General features: G+C 37.6%; 1 protein-coding gene across 1 annotated transcript in view; it reads right to left on the bottom strand.

Moving 5' to 3' along the window:
* LOC139736575 (uncharacterized) overlaps nt 1-18,674 on the bottom strand; it is a 40,719-nt gene that overhangs the window by 12,254 nt on the left and 9,791 nt on the right. The window contains exons 2-13 of the mRNA XM_071647322.1: nt 14,749-14,963; nt 12,431-12,554; nt 11,394-11,759; nt 10,713-10,784; nt 9,597-9,714; nt 8,039-8,229; nt 5,929-6,084; nt 4,264-4,455; nt 3,477-3,703; nt 3,039-3,159; nt 1,270-1,470; nt 422-634 (exon numbers count right to left, since the gene is read on the bottom strand). Of these exons, the coding sequence (XP_071503423.1) occupies nt 422-634; nt 1,270-1,470; nt 3,039-3,159; nt 3,477-3,703; nt 4,264-4,455; nt 5,929-6,084; nt 8,039-8,229; nt 9,597-9,714; nt 10,713-10,784; nt 11,394-11,759; nt 12,431-12,554; nt 14,749-14,963 (2,196 nt within the window). The remainder of the gene's footprint in view (nt 1-421; nt 635-1,269; nt 1,471-3,038; nt 3,160-3,476; nt 3,704-4,263; nt 4,456-5,928; nt 6,085-8,038; nt 8,230-9,596; nt 9,715-10,712; nt 10,785-11,393; nt 11,760-12,430; nt 12,555-14,748; nt 14,964-18,674) is intronic.

Below are 18,674 nucleotides of genomic sequence, written 5' to 3'. Positions count from 1 at the left end.
AGAGAAAAGATTTCAGGAAAAAGTTAACAAATTTCGGCTGTTTACATATTTTACTCTTTGCTAACGTCACGACATCATTCAAAATCACAGTCAACATCTCATCGTCTGGGAAATAGTCAAATCAAGATTGATGTTAACTTTATTTTGATAATGTCCGTTATCAAATAATATTATTGCACACTATATCATGGCTATTTTTTTAAGTCATCCAACCTTAACATCAAGTCAGCATTGATATAAGATGTTAACCTTGACTGACAAGAAAAAGCATGAGAAACATTTATCGTGATGACAAAGGGATATTGTGCACGATAACGTTTACACTGCTAATTTAAAATTATAGTTATATTTCGTGACATCAGAGTGCCGTACGGCAAAGAAAACGGGTCCGTTTCATCTAAAATCATCGTTTTTAACTCACTCTTCCTCGTGATTTCGCACACATAAGGCCGCTCCGTCGTCCACACATCGTTTCCATAGAGACCAGTCTCTGTAGACATGTACGCATAATTTCGGCCGTTACTGGATGTGTTGCTCGGCGCAGTACCCAGCTCCCAGCGGGAATTGCCGAAATCCGACGATTCGGCACAATCGACCCACGCCCACTGACCGTAGATGGCAGCATCGTAGAAGCCTTGCATAATAGTTGTTTAAGAAAGAGTATATAGATAATCAGCCATTTTCCTCTTCCACTTTGCACATACGTTGGAAAAGTTCATTTGTAATCAAGCATCGTTATAGTTCTGCATCCGTGATGTAATAATAATTCGTAAAATTCATATAAATAGTACTAGGTCTTACTAGCGAATGACTTGATAATCAAGCCTGGTATTTAGCAATAGAATAGAAAAGGGTTGTCAATGAATTACATACAAAACAATGAAATGGATGAACGACGTATTGTCTATTGACAGCCTAAAGTCTGGTCACCTGATCTATACGCGAGTTCATTCTGTGTATGAACATAAATAACCGAAATTGTAGCATCGAGCAAGTTTATGCATGCACTATTATTATGCTGCTTTGAAAACAAGTGAAATGTTTAACCAACTGTGAAAAAAAGGAAAGGTCATTTGTATCAATGTGCACTGTCGACTATAGGAAAAAAAAGAAGAAAAGAAGAAGAAATTGGGAACAAATTTTAAAAAAAAGATATTCACAAGCAAAACGATTCTTCCACAAAGTCATTTTTATGGTTAAACCGGTTTCTAAAAGCGACGACTAGCTTAATGCCACATGTTAGTTATGTCATTACAATGAGTTTCTCACCAATCCAGATACTGTTGTTCTGCAGAGATCGCATCTTATTCATGACGTAATCGTTCTCGGCCTGGTCGTTGATCACGACCAGATCTCCGTCGGCGACGTCGTCGCAGTCGTAGCGAGCATTGAACCAGGGCGTAGGCGTGGTGACGAACTTGTAGCAGGTCTCGTTCGCGGGATTGTACTCGTATCCCTCGGGACAGGTAACTATGTTAGCACGAGAACAGAAACTTCTCTATTTTGTTTTGCTTCGTTGTTGTTGTTTTTTTTTTTCATTTGTTATTCATTAGATCCGACTATTAAATAGATTCTTTCGTCATTTAACAATTCATATTCCTTTATGTATTCACGAAATTGGTCTTTTGCATCCGTTTACACTGACATTGTGTTAAAGGAGACCTCCGGATGATTTTCGGATTTTTACATTTGAACAACGATAAATTACTTACACTGGGTACAGGGTTTCAGAATGATTTATAGTGACTGGGATGAGGAATAAGAATGTTTTTAAAATATATAACAAATTGCAGTGAACACGGATGATGACATGGCAGCCTCACCATAAGAATGCATAGGTTGGGACTCAAAACAGAGAAAACAGAACAAAAGAAGAAGGTATGCATACATTCTACACATGTGAACTTGTTAATCAAGCGGCATTGTAACACTACATTTCTGAAATATGTGAGGTTCCTGTGCCATCAAGACTGTTCAGTGTAATTTTCAAAGATTTAACAGAGTATTGGTTTCTCTGCTCAAAGACCACAATAAATTCCACAAATCTATACATGGAGCTGTCGATTTATGTACTACACGATGTGAAATTATGAAAATCGTCTGGAATGCCCCTTTAAATTTTGCCTCCCATTCTACTTATTGCACTTGTTTACCTCTTGTGACGTATAGTACCTTGAAGCACTTAAACTATGTCATGCAGAAGGCATGAGTAACTCATTGTGATTGTATATTCATTCATTCATTTCTTTATTCTTATATTTATCCGTAATCATGCATTCCCTCGATCAATATTCTTCTTATATAGTTCCAATCGTCTCGATTGCAGCCATTCATTGTATCATCCCCTCCCCCCCCCAAAAACACACACACACACACACACACACACACACACACACACAAATCTAAAATCAAATCAAAAACGAAATCAAAGTACATCCAATGCATTTACAAACTGCCCAATTAAGGAAGAGGAAGGCACAAATGCGTGCGAAAAATTGAAACATTTTGCAGAAAATGAAAATCATAATACCGCATAATTTTTTTAAGAGATATAATTTTTCAAATCACTGGGCTTTTGTTTTCTTTTTTTCTTCACCGCTTGGGGACCTCTGGATTATAGAGTATCCCGGATAATGGAAGTTTTAAAGGTACTGTACAGTTCTGGGTGAGGTGAGGATTTAGCGTTTAACATTTTGCGAGATATTCAGAAATCACTCTATGAGATGTCAAAGAGCATGCAATTCTAAGGGGTATCAAAAGTTTATTTGATGAAAATCGGTTTTGAAATGGCTGATATATCAAAAGACAAGGTGAAACAAAGAGATCCTAATAAAAGGCGCGGCCTGTCGCCTTTTATTATCATCACTTTTTTGGATATCTCAGGTATTTGAAAACCAATTTTCATCAAATAAACGTTGAATCCTTCTTAAAATTACATGCTCTTTCATTATCTCACTTAAGAGGAATGTTATAAACCTAAATCCCCACCTCAACCAGTAGTGTACAGTCCCTTTAAGATGTTTTATAGGCCAACTTACAAAATTCCTCGTAAGTGAGACTGAAGCCCGTCCTCCGCCCTGAGCCGTCGCTCACGAACCGCAGGTTGAGTCCGTTGAAGCGGCTAATGACGTCATAAGGGATCTCCGATCCGGTGAGAACCTACATTTCAACAGTGGTTGGGAGAACATTAATTACAGCTGTAACCGGTTATCATTACAAAGCCATTCCAGCACCCTTTTGCCTTAAGCCCTTTGCAGCATGGTTACAGCTGTTACCTACTGCACAGGACAGTACTTGGACTCTAAAATCCTACAGTAAAGTGAAAATGCTCTCTGTTTATTCGTTTAACCATGAGATTGCTACTTGACGGCGCACATATTCAAATGTTTTCTACATTAATTAAAAGTTCAGATTATTGAATAATACGTATCTTACACGCCGCCCTGCGCAGGGAGAGAATAGATCTAGGATCTTACCAGGTAGGTGGAGTCAACGTCGTCTTCGTGTGGTGTGGTGCCACCAATCAGAAGGCGATCGTGACCGTACTCGAGATCGAACTCGACGAAGTGGAGACGAACTTGGAAACCACCTCGGACCTGCACGATCCACTGGCAATCGGCGTCATTTGGGTAGAGTCCGCCCTCAAGCATCGGGGACATTATAGTCCCCGACAGGTCTAGAAGTGTCTCGATGCCGCAGGCAGCTGTCAAAGTAAATATTTTATTGCTTAAACACAACTCAATCAAACTATATTTTACATCGTGGGAGAAAGGTATATACAAGTGTAAAATGACCTGAATATGAGGGCTTAGTATGAAAGGTTGATACTGCATTTACTCCACGTCATGACACATTCCACTGGTGAAGCCCCCCCCCCCCAAAAAAAAAAATAAAAATAAAAACAAACAAACAAACAAAACAAAAACAAACCAAACCAAAACAAAACAAAACAAAAAAAAACAGGTTTTATTATGACATGATTGTCTTGATTTTGCTTCTCAGAAAAATTCTCTAAGAAATATGATTTGACATAGCTTTTCTGTCGTTTGAAATATCTAAACCATCTTAATTTAGTGCGTATTCTTGGTATTTTCTTGTAACATTGTTTTGTTTCTGAAGACTAAGCAGTAAAGGAACCATCAATGTGTTCTTTTCTCATAATGAGCATTAGAAACACAAATGTATAATTTTTATGTCAAAAATGATGTCGGAATTATTATTTTGTAGCATGCGAGTAAAGAAAAAAGAGAAGACATTTCTAACCGTCGTCGAAGGCGAGGTTGATCTCGATGTTGTCGCCGGGCATGGCGTCGGCTGCGGTGAAGGTGATCCAGAGATCGCCTCCGTAAGTCGAGAAGGTCTCATCATCCATATCGCCTGTAATCAGCTTCTGTCTCGACCCGATTGCTGTCGGATCCGATCCCGATCCGATTTCTAGCTTGTCGTACATGCGTTCTGCGGGACCGTTCAAACTTAGCATGTTAAAACGAACTCCAAACTCTCAAGGATACTATGATAATACAGGTATTCATACAAATGAATATGCTTTCAATATAGGTTGAGAGTATAAATAATCTATGTCACTGAAATTTAATGATCCATATCGACAGGGAACTGGAATTCCCTGTCGTCAGAAATTGTTTCAGCGCCATCTGTGGGATCATTTCGAAACCGTCTAACGGTTGATCACAGTGGCTAGTTATTTTCGTCATATTTTCTATGTGCTTGTAAATATCTGTAAATAAATTGTATAATAAAGTAAATAGCACCAGTCTGCAAGAATCTTCAGTCTATTGAAGGAGGCAGACTTAATCAGAAGAAGAAGAAGAAGACCCGATTGCTTTTGGATCCGATCCCGACCTGATTTCCAGCTTGTCGTACATGCGTTCTGCGGGGCCGTTTAAACTTAAAACTCTCTAGGATACTATTATACTACAGGTAATCATAAGAATGAAATTGCTTTTATTATAGTTCGAGAGTTTAAACAATCTATGGCACTGAAATTGAACTGTTCTTGTCGCAGAATCATCCAAATCGACCCGATTGCTGTCGGATCCGATCCCGACCCGATTTTCAGCTTGTCGTATATCACATGCGTTCTGCGGGACCGTTAAAACTTTATAAATTAAAACCATCTCCAAACTCTCAAGGATACTATATACAGGTAATCATACGAATGCAATATTTGCTTTTGATATAGGTTGAGAATTTAAAGAATTTATATCACTAAAATTGAACTGTTCTTTTCGCAGAATACACAATACTGTAGTTTATGCTGTCTTCCTCAAAATAACATCCCATAATAGATGAGAATATCTGGCTGACTGTAATTCAGTGACTTGTTGTATCCTGAAATACAAAGTGTTTGAAGTTTAGCTTCAGAGAATAGTCCAACAAGTTCGATTCAATTCTGGAAATAAGTGAACCGCATTACTTGAATGAAGGCTACGCCTTGCTACGCCTTTATCTCTCAATTCAAAACTGAATGACAAGCGCCTTAAAAATTAAAATGACAACAACAACAACAACAACAACAATAACAACAACAACAGGCGTAAATATCAATCCAGCTGAACTGCCTGCTCCTTAAAAATCAAACCAACAACAAGTACAAATTCAAATTGCGCAAGCTTGTTTGTGTGCATGACGAATCTATGGAGGAACAAAAATTGATTTTTATAGGTTCGCATGATATGAAGGCAACGTCAATTGAGAAGTCTCCACATAATCATAGTGTGGGAAAAGTCTTCATCGGGTTAAAGACATGCTATTTTTGTTTGTTTTGTTTTGTATGGTATTGTTGAATTTCAACGTCATCATGCCTGGAAAGGACAAAATCATTTCTTTTATGAATTTAACCGTTAGAGGGACAGGGAAAACTGCATTTTTCATAATGTTTAGGTTACTACTTCCGGGTAATGGACTGACCTGACACGAGCGAAGCTACGCGCACGTTGACGTTCGTTAGGAATGGCGTCTTGACAAGCCACTGGCAGTAGACCGTGGAGAGATCCGTAAAGTTGCCTAGCTGAATCTCACCGCTGGAGGCGCCATTCAAATCAAGCTCCCCGTTGCAGCTGAAATCTTTTTTTTAAAGTGAACAATGACAAAAAATGAATACAAATTATCAAAATTTATACGCATCTGTTCTTAAAATTCTTTTTTTTTTTCCTTGGGGGGGGGGGGGGGGTTCTAGCATTGGTGTCCGCACATCAATAAAGTGTGTTTGATGGGATATTTTGGGAAACCAGGGGTGGTATTCTGAAATCCTTCCTAGGAAGAAATTTCTTCCTAAGTCAGGATTTTTTCCTAAGTGGTATTCTGAAAATCTTCCTAAGTTTCTTCCTAAGTAGACTTAGGAAGAAACTTAGGAAGGGGGAGGGAATATGCAAATTTCTGACTTAGGAAGAAGTTGGTATTCTAGAATGCACTTAGGAAAGAATTTTAGGAAAATATTTAGGAAAGCTCCACCCCTGTCCTAAGTACGTTGTTAAGAATAACAAACTGCAAGCATCGTGATAGGCGCGCTTGTCAGTCATTGCGCGCACATGTACTTTGATGCGCGAAATGAGCGTGAGAAAGGGGACATGCCGCGCACTCGTATATTTGACCCTACGTCATAGTAATATGCCATTGTCATTGGCAGACATCGGTTAGTTCCTTATGATACGGCATTTCGTATTGGCTTAGCAAAGGACGTGGGCGGGAATAAGGATGGCCTAATTTGCATTAAGAAGTGCCTAGGAAGAAATTTCAGAATACCAATTTTGTCTTTCCTAGGCACTTCCTAAGTTTCTGACTTAGGAAGAAACTTAGGAAGAAACTTAGGAAGATTTTCAGAATACCACCCCAGGGTGGTATTCTGAAATCCTTCCTAGGAAGAAATTTCTTCCTAAGTCTGGATTTTTTCCTAAGTGGTATTCTGAAAATCTTCCTGAGTTTCTTCCTAAGTGGAATTAGGAAGAAACTTAGGAAGGGGGCGGGAATATGCAAATTTCTGACTTAGGAAGAAGTTGGTATTCTAGAACGCACTTAGGAAAGAATTTTAGGAAAATATTTAGGAAAGCTCCACCCCTGTCCTAAGTACGTTGTTAAGAATAACAAACTGCAAGCATCGTGATAGGCGCGCTTGTCAGTCATTGCGCGCACATGTACTTTGATGCGCGAAATGAGCGTGAGAAAGGGGACATGCTGCGCACTCGTGTATTTGACCCTACGTCATAGTAATATTCGATTGTCATTGGCAGACATTGATTAGTTCCTTATGATACGTCATTTCGTATTGGCTTATGAAAGGACGTGGGTGGGGACAAGGATGGCTTAATTTGCATTAAGAAGTGCCTAGGAAGAAATTTCAGAATACCAATTTTGTCTTTCCTAGGCACTTCCTAAGTTTCTGACTTAAGAAGAAACTTAGGAAGAAACTTACGACGATTTTTAGACGATGTTCGCTCGAACTCAACACTATTAGTTGAAAACAGCAGTGAAAGTTTGAGGAAAATATTCAACGAATTAAAAAATTATGAACTGCCACATTTCATGACGTCATTATGGACTATAAGGGAAATATTGAGAGAACCCTACAATTTTTTTTTCGTTAAACGTAGGCCTACATAATAATACCATTGTTCTCTATACATTATGTAGTCAAATATCATCGGTAATATCGTTTCACTTTCTTTATGAAAGAAGTGGATCAAGTGTTCTTTAATTTTGCTAGAAAAGTGGTATTGATTTTGATTTTGTTTGTATCTTTTATTTTGTTGTCCAAAAATGCCATTATGAGGTATAGTAATATCCTTATTAAGTGATGACGTCACAGGCACTTTAAAGAGTTTATAACTTATTCCAATAGACTGTCAAATTTTCCTGAAATTTCCAGTGATGTGTTCTACTAATGATAATCATTCATGCTTTCACTCAATTCACATCATATTAAAGGTTTGGTTTCCTTCATCCTCCGTTATACTTCCACACAACAAAAACAAATGAGAAGACAAAAGCATCTTTGCATCATCAGAATGTGAGTATTACTCACCCTGCACCTGTCGAACAGTGACGTCAAATCTTCTAGGGTATGACGTATTTCCGGTATACAAAACCATCCAGACACCGTCCCCTTCCTCAATGTACACGTGTTCATTGCTCGCCTGTCCCGTCAATCTCCGCCGGTAGTTCCCCCATCCGTCCCCGGGTGACGCATCGTGGAAAACCTCAAAGAAGTCCACACTGGTTTACGGGGAAAACAGCAACTAAATTGTGTCAGGTTTACGTGATCTATTTTTTTTTTTCTTCATGTAAGTCTACGTTCATTTTCGAACGATTCTTTCATTAACGGGCAAGGCTTCGACTTAAAGTGAAAACATAGGTCTGATAAATGTTTGAGAACCCGTCTTGCACCATTTCCTATGATATATTGTTTCAATGATTCATTGATTTAATCAGTCAGTCCACAGGGACAACTCGGCCCCGCCGTCAAAGCGAGGCCGAGTTGTCCCAGAGTCCGAGTTAGCCTGGCCCTGTTCAGAGATTGCGGGTCCGGCAAACAGTTCTGATTAATATTTCGCATTTTCATCATTACTCAACGAATATCTTATTATTACAGCGTTATTCCACATCTCTTAGGCATACGTGCACATTCAAGAGCGAAATTCGACAATTCTGCAGGCGTACTAGAACTATATTACTTTACCTTTGATCGGAGCTACAAATTTGTGTAACTGTATCATTTTACGGAAAAAAACACACACGAAGATGACAGACTTCGCGTCAAGTGTGCACGAGTTGCTGACCCAGGGAAGCCGAGCGGCCGCCCGCGGCAAGAGTGGAGGTTTGTGGCCCGTTCTGATCCCTCATGTTCCTGCATTATCCGTAGCTAATATTTGTTGTTGCACATGATTCTATCATGTGCAACAACTAATACTTTTTATGTTAGCATATTTGTATCTGATTGTTCACAAGTTTATTCTTTATGGATTGGAATAAACCAAACCGAACAAAATTTACCAATTACGTTATTTCGCATGGGGCAAAAAGAAAAGGGGATTGAAACAACCAGCCATTTCTTACAGAAATATGAACTTATTTGTCTATAAATTGAGGATGTTCAAATGACATATTCCCACCAGCAGGACCTAAGTTTTGTTATGATTTTCTGTGGTTTTCAAATTGGATAAACAGTCAACCTCGCCCATGTCGACCCAACCCGATTGAGAAACAGGCTAAATCGAAGAAGATATCTGTACCCAGGATGAATGTTTTCATTCCATTGTGTGATTTAACGGTTTTCTCACGGATCAATTGAATTCGACTTCAGTCGAGGTTCACAGTATTTGATTTAAATCTAATACAAGAGCATGGCCGTGAAGAGGTATCACTAAAAACGGGCCGACCAAGCAGCGGCCAATTTGCACCCACCAAAAAAAAAAAAAAAAAAAAAAAAAAAAAGAAATGAGTCAGAGTCAGCGACTTAAAGAAGAAATCGCATTTCAACATACATGTATTTGATTATTTATGGACCATGAGTAAAGAGGAAGCAAACTACATAAACAGGAAAGGTTAATGACATGGATACAAAAAAAATAACAGAATCTTACTCCATCTCGAGGTCGAGGTCATTGATCACGACATCAATCCGAGACCCTGTTACGTTGTTCGTTATCGCCCAAACGCAGATTGGGATGTCGATGTCGTCCGGAACTTCCAGTTGCATTTCTGTCAGTTGAAGCACAAACCAAAAGTTGCAAGAGTAAGCCTATTCACATTTAACCCACACTTTGCCTTCTTCTTCTTGCTTGCATTTATTTCTAATTGAATTATGATATGTTTTATGTAGCTACTAAGGAAACAATCACTGTTTATTAACAAACAGCCGTAGAATCTTGTATCCTCTCTGAACAATTTGGCAATGTGTTGATAATGAGTTCTTTATGAATCAATGCAGACAAGTATTTTCCGTAGAACAACCATTGGCTATACTACGCTATCTTTTTTCGTTGATCGGCGAAAGGAATGGTGCTTTGGTATTGTCAAATCAGTACGTCATTCGGTGTATTTTTGTAAGGTAAGGCACTGTGACTCACACTAAATATAATAGCCATTACTAAACACTACATAATGTACAACGGTGCCAGTTTAATATCTACTGGTGATTTCTTAAGGCAAAGACTAAAGAGTGCAGCCCAATCAAGCTGGCCTTTCAAAAGCGGTACATCACTGATATGGCGAGGAGAAATAACACACACACACACACACACTCACTCACACACTCACACACACACACACACACACACACGCACACACTCACACACACACACACACACTCACACACTCACACACACCCAAACTGTTTATCTATCAATCTATATTCATCTATCCGTCTACCTCTCCTTTATCTATCTGTCAATCTGTCTACCCATACCTGTCTAGTATACTTATTCATTTATCCATTTATTTATTCATCTATCCATCTATGTGTACCCACATATCTACCTATACATCTGTTTATCTACCTATTCATCCGTCTAAATTCATCTATTTTTTCATTCTATTGTATAATAAACTTGTATACCGCTTGTGTCCAGACGTACAACACATGGAAACATATACCAGCTTTGCCTTTATATTTCTCTTTGCAATTAAGAATCGGTGCAAGAACATTGGCCGACCTTTACGTAGGCCTAAACGATTCACGCATTGTGCTATAAACTTACCCATGTCTCCCAAGAAAAAGTTCCCTCCACAGTTGATGGTGTAATTTTGACTGAAGATGATGCCATCCACGCCTTGAGAAAAAAAGAAATAGTAACTAATGGTAACCGGCGTAAGGACGTATAACCTATATTACCTGAACAGCAGCAAAGATTGTTATAGGTGGATGTAACTTTATTGCACGGTTGTTTCTATTTTTTTTTTCTGGTTAGTTTCTCTATGTTTACTTTTACTTAATGATAGATGCTCGGCGGAGTCTTTCTTACTCGTTAATAACACAAACACGGTTAAGACCATCCATGAATAGTGATGGTGTGGAAAGGATTGGACTTCACCTACGTTGGTGCCAAAAACTCCCCGAAATTCAAAATCTGGCGATGGCACTGAAGGTATTATTCGCATTAAGACGATATCACCGAAAGCATTACTAGTCTTGTGGTTGTGTTAGAATCTAAAATTAAAACGAAGACAATTTTGAGTTTTGTCCCGCTTACATTGAAGGGCCATTCCAGACGATTTAAGGATATCTGTGTCTGCGTAAAACCACCAAAAACAAACAAACAAACGTACATGTCATTGCATAGTGTAATGACATTTAGCTGAACATGATTCGGCTAAAGGACTCTTTGTATGTTGGTCTCATCTAACATTATTTATTCGGCTTTTGGTGAGAAAATACTTACCGCTGTCAGATTCGGCCAAAATATGAAAACCACGTCCATTTCTTGAGTAATCCGCTCTGAATTCTACTGTGACGTAAGCAAAATCCTGTACGGAGATCTGCCGTGTCTCCGTGGTACCGGACTCGTGGAAGAGCACTTCTCGTTGGCCATCCGTCTTGTGTGCTGTGATATCCAACCAATCACGCTCTATCTCAGTGTCCATGTCAAGCAAGGTGAATACGACGTAATTGGACACCGATGACGTAATGTTCCACATATAGTAAGTGTCGTCATCATAGAGAGTCGGGTAGTCGTTTGAGTGTAAGTGAAGAGGCTTGCCAGCTTGTAAATCAGCCTCGTGCAGAAATGATTTCAGTTGGATTTCCTCTGAGATTTCACAAAAATAAGAAAAAAATAGTTTAAGCATTAATAAGTCATCTCTCCTTTATTTTTCTGTGCTAGGTAAAATGTAAACCGATATATTAATCTATTGAAGTAGTGTCCTGCAATATCATGTACACAATGTTTGTGGAATCGTGGACACACACACACACACACACACACATACAACAACAACAATAACAACAAGAACAACAACAAGCACATAACCATGAATGATTAATGATGTTCATCACGCATGCAACACGGCCGACGTATTATGATTGCTCTCAATATTGTTTATCTTTTTATGATTGTATTTCTGTTTGGTTAAATGTCATAAGATGCACAGACTGAAAGTTGGTACAAGCCCTTCTTTGTGTTTAAATAAAAAGCAGACAAATAAAAAGACTACCATGAATTAAGAGTACAAAATTATAGCACATAATCATGCACACGAAAATGGGTGCATTGGAAATTTGAATGGCTATTCGTAGTATGTTCATTTCTGAAATATTCATGAGTAGTCCCCTCGGGATACTGTAATACATTTCTAGTCTTTGTTCACTCATACGAGTACTACGTGGGACCTTTAATGCATCATGCAACGAACATTCACAGTTTCTAATACCACCTATACATTTAGGTCTATAGGCTTCAATAATTAGTCTCCACCATACCTCGTGGGTACTCGTCGTAGGAAATCGAGAAACCTGTGCCGTTGTTGTTGACGCTGTCTGAACTGAACATTATTGTAAACTGACTTCCAATGAAGTCCTTCGGTAGAGTGGTACCCATGACGGTCTTGGAAAGAGAGAAGGAAATAAAACAAAAGGGGAAAATGCTTTAAAAGAGACTATCAGAAGCACACTCTATAAAAATCCTGGTCAGAACTGACCCGGAACTGGGTCCGTTAGGGTCACACACCGTTCCGGGTCAAAAATGACTTGGAATTTGGTCATGAAGACCCGGAATGGGGTCACCCTGACCCAATTCACGACTCTGGATGGAGTCATATCTGACCCCATTCCAAATCATTTCTGACCCGGAACGGTGTGTGTGACCCCCACGGACCCAGTTCCGGGTCACTAAACTATTTCAAGCATGCAAATTGTAAAAAAAAAAAAAAAAAAATAGCGATATAAATGTATGATTATTGATACCTTGAAAGAAAAAATAAATAAAAAAACTCAGCATGGCAGTATTGCAATTTTCAAGGTGTTGCAAACAACATTTGTCAATCATTAAATCTGCAACATTTTGAAAAGGGTATGAGATTTGCAAATGAGGCAACATCAAAATCCCTTGTACAACCGTCACCCAACTTCAGGCATTATAAGAAACAAAAAAAATTATACATCTTTCTTTTACAAAGATCCTCATCCGAACATTGCACCAAATCAAGGTCGTTATTTAATGAACAATATCACTACTATCATTTCATTAAAAAAAAATATGCACAAAAACGAAAACATTCAAACTCTAAACCTGTTACTCTTGAACTCTTGTCTGAATGTATCATTTACTGTATATGCTTTCTGAATTGTTGCTGTCTCTGTTTATTCTTTGGTTTTGTTTTGTTTTGAGCTTTGTTTTTATAGTGGGTGACAAACCAAAGGGGAGGATTTGGAGCATGGTCATTTTCTTTTCTTGCTGCAGGCGGCATCTGTTATGAAATCACCCCGTCTACCCGTCACAGTAGGAAACAATTCTAATAGGAGAATTTTAAAAAAAAGCCATTCTTGAAGTGACTGGATGAGGATTATATTTTTCCGTCTTTATTCCTTGTTCCGCGAAGTGTGTCTCGTTCAATCTGGCAAAGCTTTTAAAACCAATAAACAGAAATCATGCAACTTTGCAGGGCACAAATGAAAACCAGACCACATAGATACAAATAAAAAAAAGATCCAATCTACTAATCGTACAGCCATAGAGCCATATAGGCAAATAGTAATATAAAGTAATATAAAACAGTAATATAGCCTACGAGTGATACAAGTGATGAGTGATGAGTTCGACTCAGGGCAAACATGGCCGCTTATAAGTGAAGAGTTTGTTCGCAAAAAGCGATAAGTCCATTTTTGAAGATTTTGAAGTACGGTCTCTGTCAAAAAGTACAAAATGATAACTTTTAAATGATATATTGGTCACTACATATAAAGGTACATTTTTGAAGTTATGGTCAAAAGAAGCAATTTTTTTATGTTCTCTTTATTTTTTTGACCTTTAATCGCAAATATCTCCATTTGGCAAATATGGACTTATCAGTTTTTGCGAACAAATTCTTCAAGTGTTTGCTCCGGTCTAATTTTCTCCGAGGACTTAGTGTTGGTGTTTGGAGTGTAGTAGGGTTTTAGGTCTAGTTTGATGTGAGGATTAGGATTAGGATTAGGATTAGGATTAGGGTTAAGTTTGTTTTTGTGGGTAGAACGTTTGGCTTATAAAAGAGTGCAAATATTTCATTTGAGCAATTGTCGCAGGAGCAAATAATGTCATGGAACCGCTCCAGGGAGCAGGGACTACATTCATTCTCATAATTTTATACTGTATAGACGGCGAGGTTCTCTAGCCAGTTCATGAAACCTTTTTTGTTTGTTTGTTTGTTGTTGTTCTTCGCCTTTTTTTTTTACATTTCGATCCTTCTAGGCTACTCTGCTATCTCTCAGTACAGCGCCATCAACGATTGTGCAAATCTTCCCAGTCTCTTCAGCGATGACGCTATACGGACGTCTATGCTTGATGACATTGTCAAGCTAGACATCGAAATCCCACAGGATTTTCACTGTTCTTTTTCAGGAAATTATCTGTTACCTAATAAACTATGTATACTCTCACTTTGAAGGCCTATTTCGGGTTTTCTTTTTCTTGCAAAGTATTATTGCATTTATTGTCATTATTAATATCATTATAGATATCATTGTTATTATCGTCATTACCATTAATATTATTATTGTCATTATCAATATTATCATTACTGTACTCGGTCTTGTCCACACACCGTTTCGATTCCGTCTTGGTTCCTCACCACCACCATATCGCTTCCCTCGCGGAGGTCGACGACATCGAAGCGGAGTCGAAGCCGGCTTCCGGCCGGTGGCTGCAGCACGAGCTCGCAGTTGACGTCGGCTGCATAAGGGGACGGATATCCAGGTGAGGTGATCGACCCACTCAGGTTAGCAATTGGTGAGCCACCAGTACCGCAGACATCAATGGCTGTCGAGGAAATAGGCAAAACATAAAACTGAGATTTAAATCAACAAAATAGGGCTCTGGTACAGAATATGACGGCTTTCTATGATTTCATCGTTCCTGTTCTATGTTCTATGTTCACCCACTGACCTCTACCACAGGTCCATTTGACTCCCTGTAGGAGTACCTTGTAGATTATAACAATAAGAGTAACAATAGCAAGATTATGATAACAATGGCAGCGATTCTAATAATGATGCAAATTATGACAATACTATAATATTAGTAATGATGATACTGATGGGATGTATGACTACGTCATCTATATAACATGATATCAATGATGTATCAATGTATAGGCAAAGAACTTGTAACAATATTCAACAGTGGAGTGAAAGAAATTTTTATTAAGTTTTGATTTTGATGATGCTTCATTTCGGGATTTTGGGATAGATAGAGAGAGGTAGCATATATATATATATATATATATATATATATATATATATATATATATATTATGTATGTATATGCTTCCAAAAGTCCCTAAATCCGTTGCGCCTTTTGGAAGCAATCTCGTCATAAAATATATATATCTATATATATATATATATATGAAGAGTTTGTTTGCAAAAACCGATAAGTCCATATTTGCCAAATGGAGATATTTGCGATTTAAGGTCAAGAAAAATAAAGAGAATAATAAGACAAATTTTGCTTCTTTTGACCATAACTTCAAAAATATATATCTTTATATGTAGTGACCAATATATCATTTAAAAGGTATTATTTTGCACTTTATGACAGTGATCGTACTTCAAAATCTTCAAAAATGGACTTATCGGTTTTTGCAAACAAACCCTTCATATATACATACATATACATACATAATATCGACAAACAGACAGGAAAGAATGCATTTTGTAACGTGATTAGTTTTGCCAGGGAACAAAGAGTTGAGCTTTTCCCAAATCAAATTTGATGAGAGGTCAAAAGCTATCTCGGTGTAACGGTAATTAAGATAAAACGGGCCCGGGCGTGTTTACACAGGACTTTTCACCTCCGGCCTGCTATCAGACAAAAATGCGACTGTGAAAGGTTAAAAAAAACGACAAGAAAAAAAGAGATGTGCAAATTCATGATCTAGTACAGTTTGTTCATTCCATGCCTTCACTATGATTATAATATATTCTCCCTCAATATTTCTCGTGGAACCTCTTGCATGTAGCGTAAACTGAACCTTTTTCTTTGCTATCAGCCCAACAGTTGAGGGTAGTGAATGTTTGAATGCATGTTATTTAGGTGGAAATAAAATATGATGTGAATTCATGTCGGCTATGTTTGGAATAATAATGTAATTCATGTGAGATTGTGTAGGAATTTTGTTTGAGTTTGAAATTCCCGTTTCTCCCTGTAATTATTATTTTAAAAAAATCCCACGGGGATCGCATCCGGATGATATAGAGAGAGATCTGGATAAAGGGAGGCCGGATAGGAGAGATCGGACTGTATCATCTTTAATATATAGGAACTCGTTCCATCAGTATTAGAGATTGATGTAGAAAACAAAGAAAGACAGAAAGAGGTGGATAGTGGAGGAGAATAAAATAAGTTGAATTTGAAAATCCAAATTGACTAGAGTATACGACGTGATTTTCATCATAAGTAGCGATTCGCAATAAAAGTCACACACTGGATTTTTTGACATTTTTTAGTGCATGTATCCATTGCATTGTATGTTTAATGATAGTAACAATGGTTGCAGAGGCAATAACATAACGATGATTACAATAAAATAGTGATTGCAGCAATATCTATGAAAATATATCATTACTGAGAACAATTAGTATGATTGTTATCATTATTATTATTATTATCATCATCGTTATCATTTTAAATCAAACTTGAGCTATAGCGCATTTCACCACAGTTGTTGTGCCTTATGCACAATTGAATGCGTAAATTTTCCCAAACATGTACATGAGAGGACCTACAATATCTGTATTCAGCAAATGCAGAAGGATTGAGGAAATTCAGACAATTTCTTCTAACTTTCTGACATTTTGTTGAATACCATTTGCCTCTCCCTCTGAAATAGTACTCTGAAGCAACTCAAGAAAAGATGGCACAATCTAACATATCAAAGGAATATTACAACCTTTACTTGTATGAAAAGTACATCATTTCCTTGACCTGTCACTGACAGGCTTAAAGGGATAATATAGTTTCGGTAGAGATGAGTTTTCGGGTTTTCATTGTTTTGATGATAATCTTTATTAGATAATGAGAAACCTCTTACGAAACATGCTGCAGCATATAATTCTAAAAAGGAATTAAAAGCTTATTTAATGAAAATTTGTTTTGACTTTGCTTAGATATTCAAAACAAGCAATCCTAATAAAAAGTGGGACCATCTTTTATTATGATCTCTATATGATTTACCTTGTTTTTAGATATCCCAGTCATTCCAAAACCGATTTTTATCAAATAAACTTTGAATTTCCCTGAGAATTGTATGCTCTTTAATATTTCATAAAGTGGTTTCTAAGTTGTATCCTGCAAAACGTTAGAGGCCTATAAAGATATGTCTTATCATTTAAATGATGCTTTCTTAACACGACAATCGTCACTCTCCTGTTACAATATTTATTACATGCATTTTACAACACAGAGCCCAAATATTGTTGGACCTTAATTCCAGGTGAAATCAAGTTGTACACGATACGTTCATGCACTGAGGAAAAGCTAGAAGTATTGAATAGCAATGCTTTAATTAATCATTAATTCAATAGTACAATCTTTGACACAGTATAGTCATGACGACTAGAAAACAGAAGTTCATATAACATGAATACCATACCAAAAACATACAAAGAGAGTCTTAATGATTTCGTGCATATCACGAGTTTTTGAAGGTAGATCAGATATGAAAATTGACAACTTAATTTAAAACATTTCTTTCAAGCAAAATTTTGTTCTTCGTTATTAGCCTTGAATCTAGGTAGATTTTGAAATGTAATAGATTTGTGTGACACTAATGTTGTCCTGACATTATATTAGCTTTAAAGGTGACAACGCAACATTAACATTAAAATGCGCTTTTATTTGAATTCCGTTAATACTTGTACTTTTGCCAAAATGTACTTTGATCAAAAATAGTCAAAAATAAATTGTCTTAAAGAATACTGTTGCTAAGAAAGTGACAGTGACCCCCCCCCCCCAAAAAAAAAAAATACCATAGAGTAATCTAATCAAAATGAAAATGTAAAGCATAACGCCTACCTTCCGTATGTGATAACGACAACCAGAGAAGAAATGTGACGATACCATATTTTACCGCCATTCTTGGTGGTGCAAGTGCTGTCCCAAAAAGAAAAACTTTTTTATATGTCTTTCCTCCTCAAAACAGCAACAACGACAAGTGTTTTTCCAACGCCGGGTTCGAGAAAATGAACTGAAATTCCGCTCTTTAAAAAACAAAAGAGCACGATTTCAGGGTAAAATGTTTCGCGTCATCAAAAAGGGAGTTTAGTAATAAGGGTTGCTGATGGTACGTAACTATCTTCTCCGCCCGTTTGGTAAACTCCCAAATTGCCACTGATTTTAGTAATCAGATTAGGACTACTTTAATTATTGGTCTTTGATCGATAAGATGGGACTCACGCAACCTCTCTTAGACGAATTGGGACGGGGATTAACTGCGCATGCGTTGATATAGACTGTAGTGATCTAAATGTT

Source organism: Diadema antillarum, unplaced genomic scaffold (genome assembly GCF_040938485.1).
Source record: "Diadema antillarum isolate AM-2024a unplaced genomic scaffold, OU_Dant_1.0 seq00000656_RagTag, whole genome shotgun sequence".
Lineage (NCBI taxonomy): Eukaryota > Metazoa > Echinodermata > Echinoidea > Diadematoida > Diadematidae > Diadema > Diadema antillarum.
Note: the sequence above shows the minus strand (reverse complement) of the source record. Positions and strands in the feature narration are given on the sequence as shown.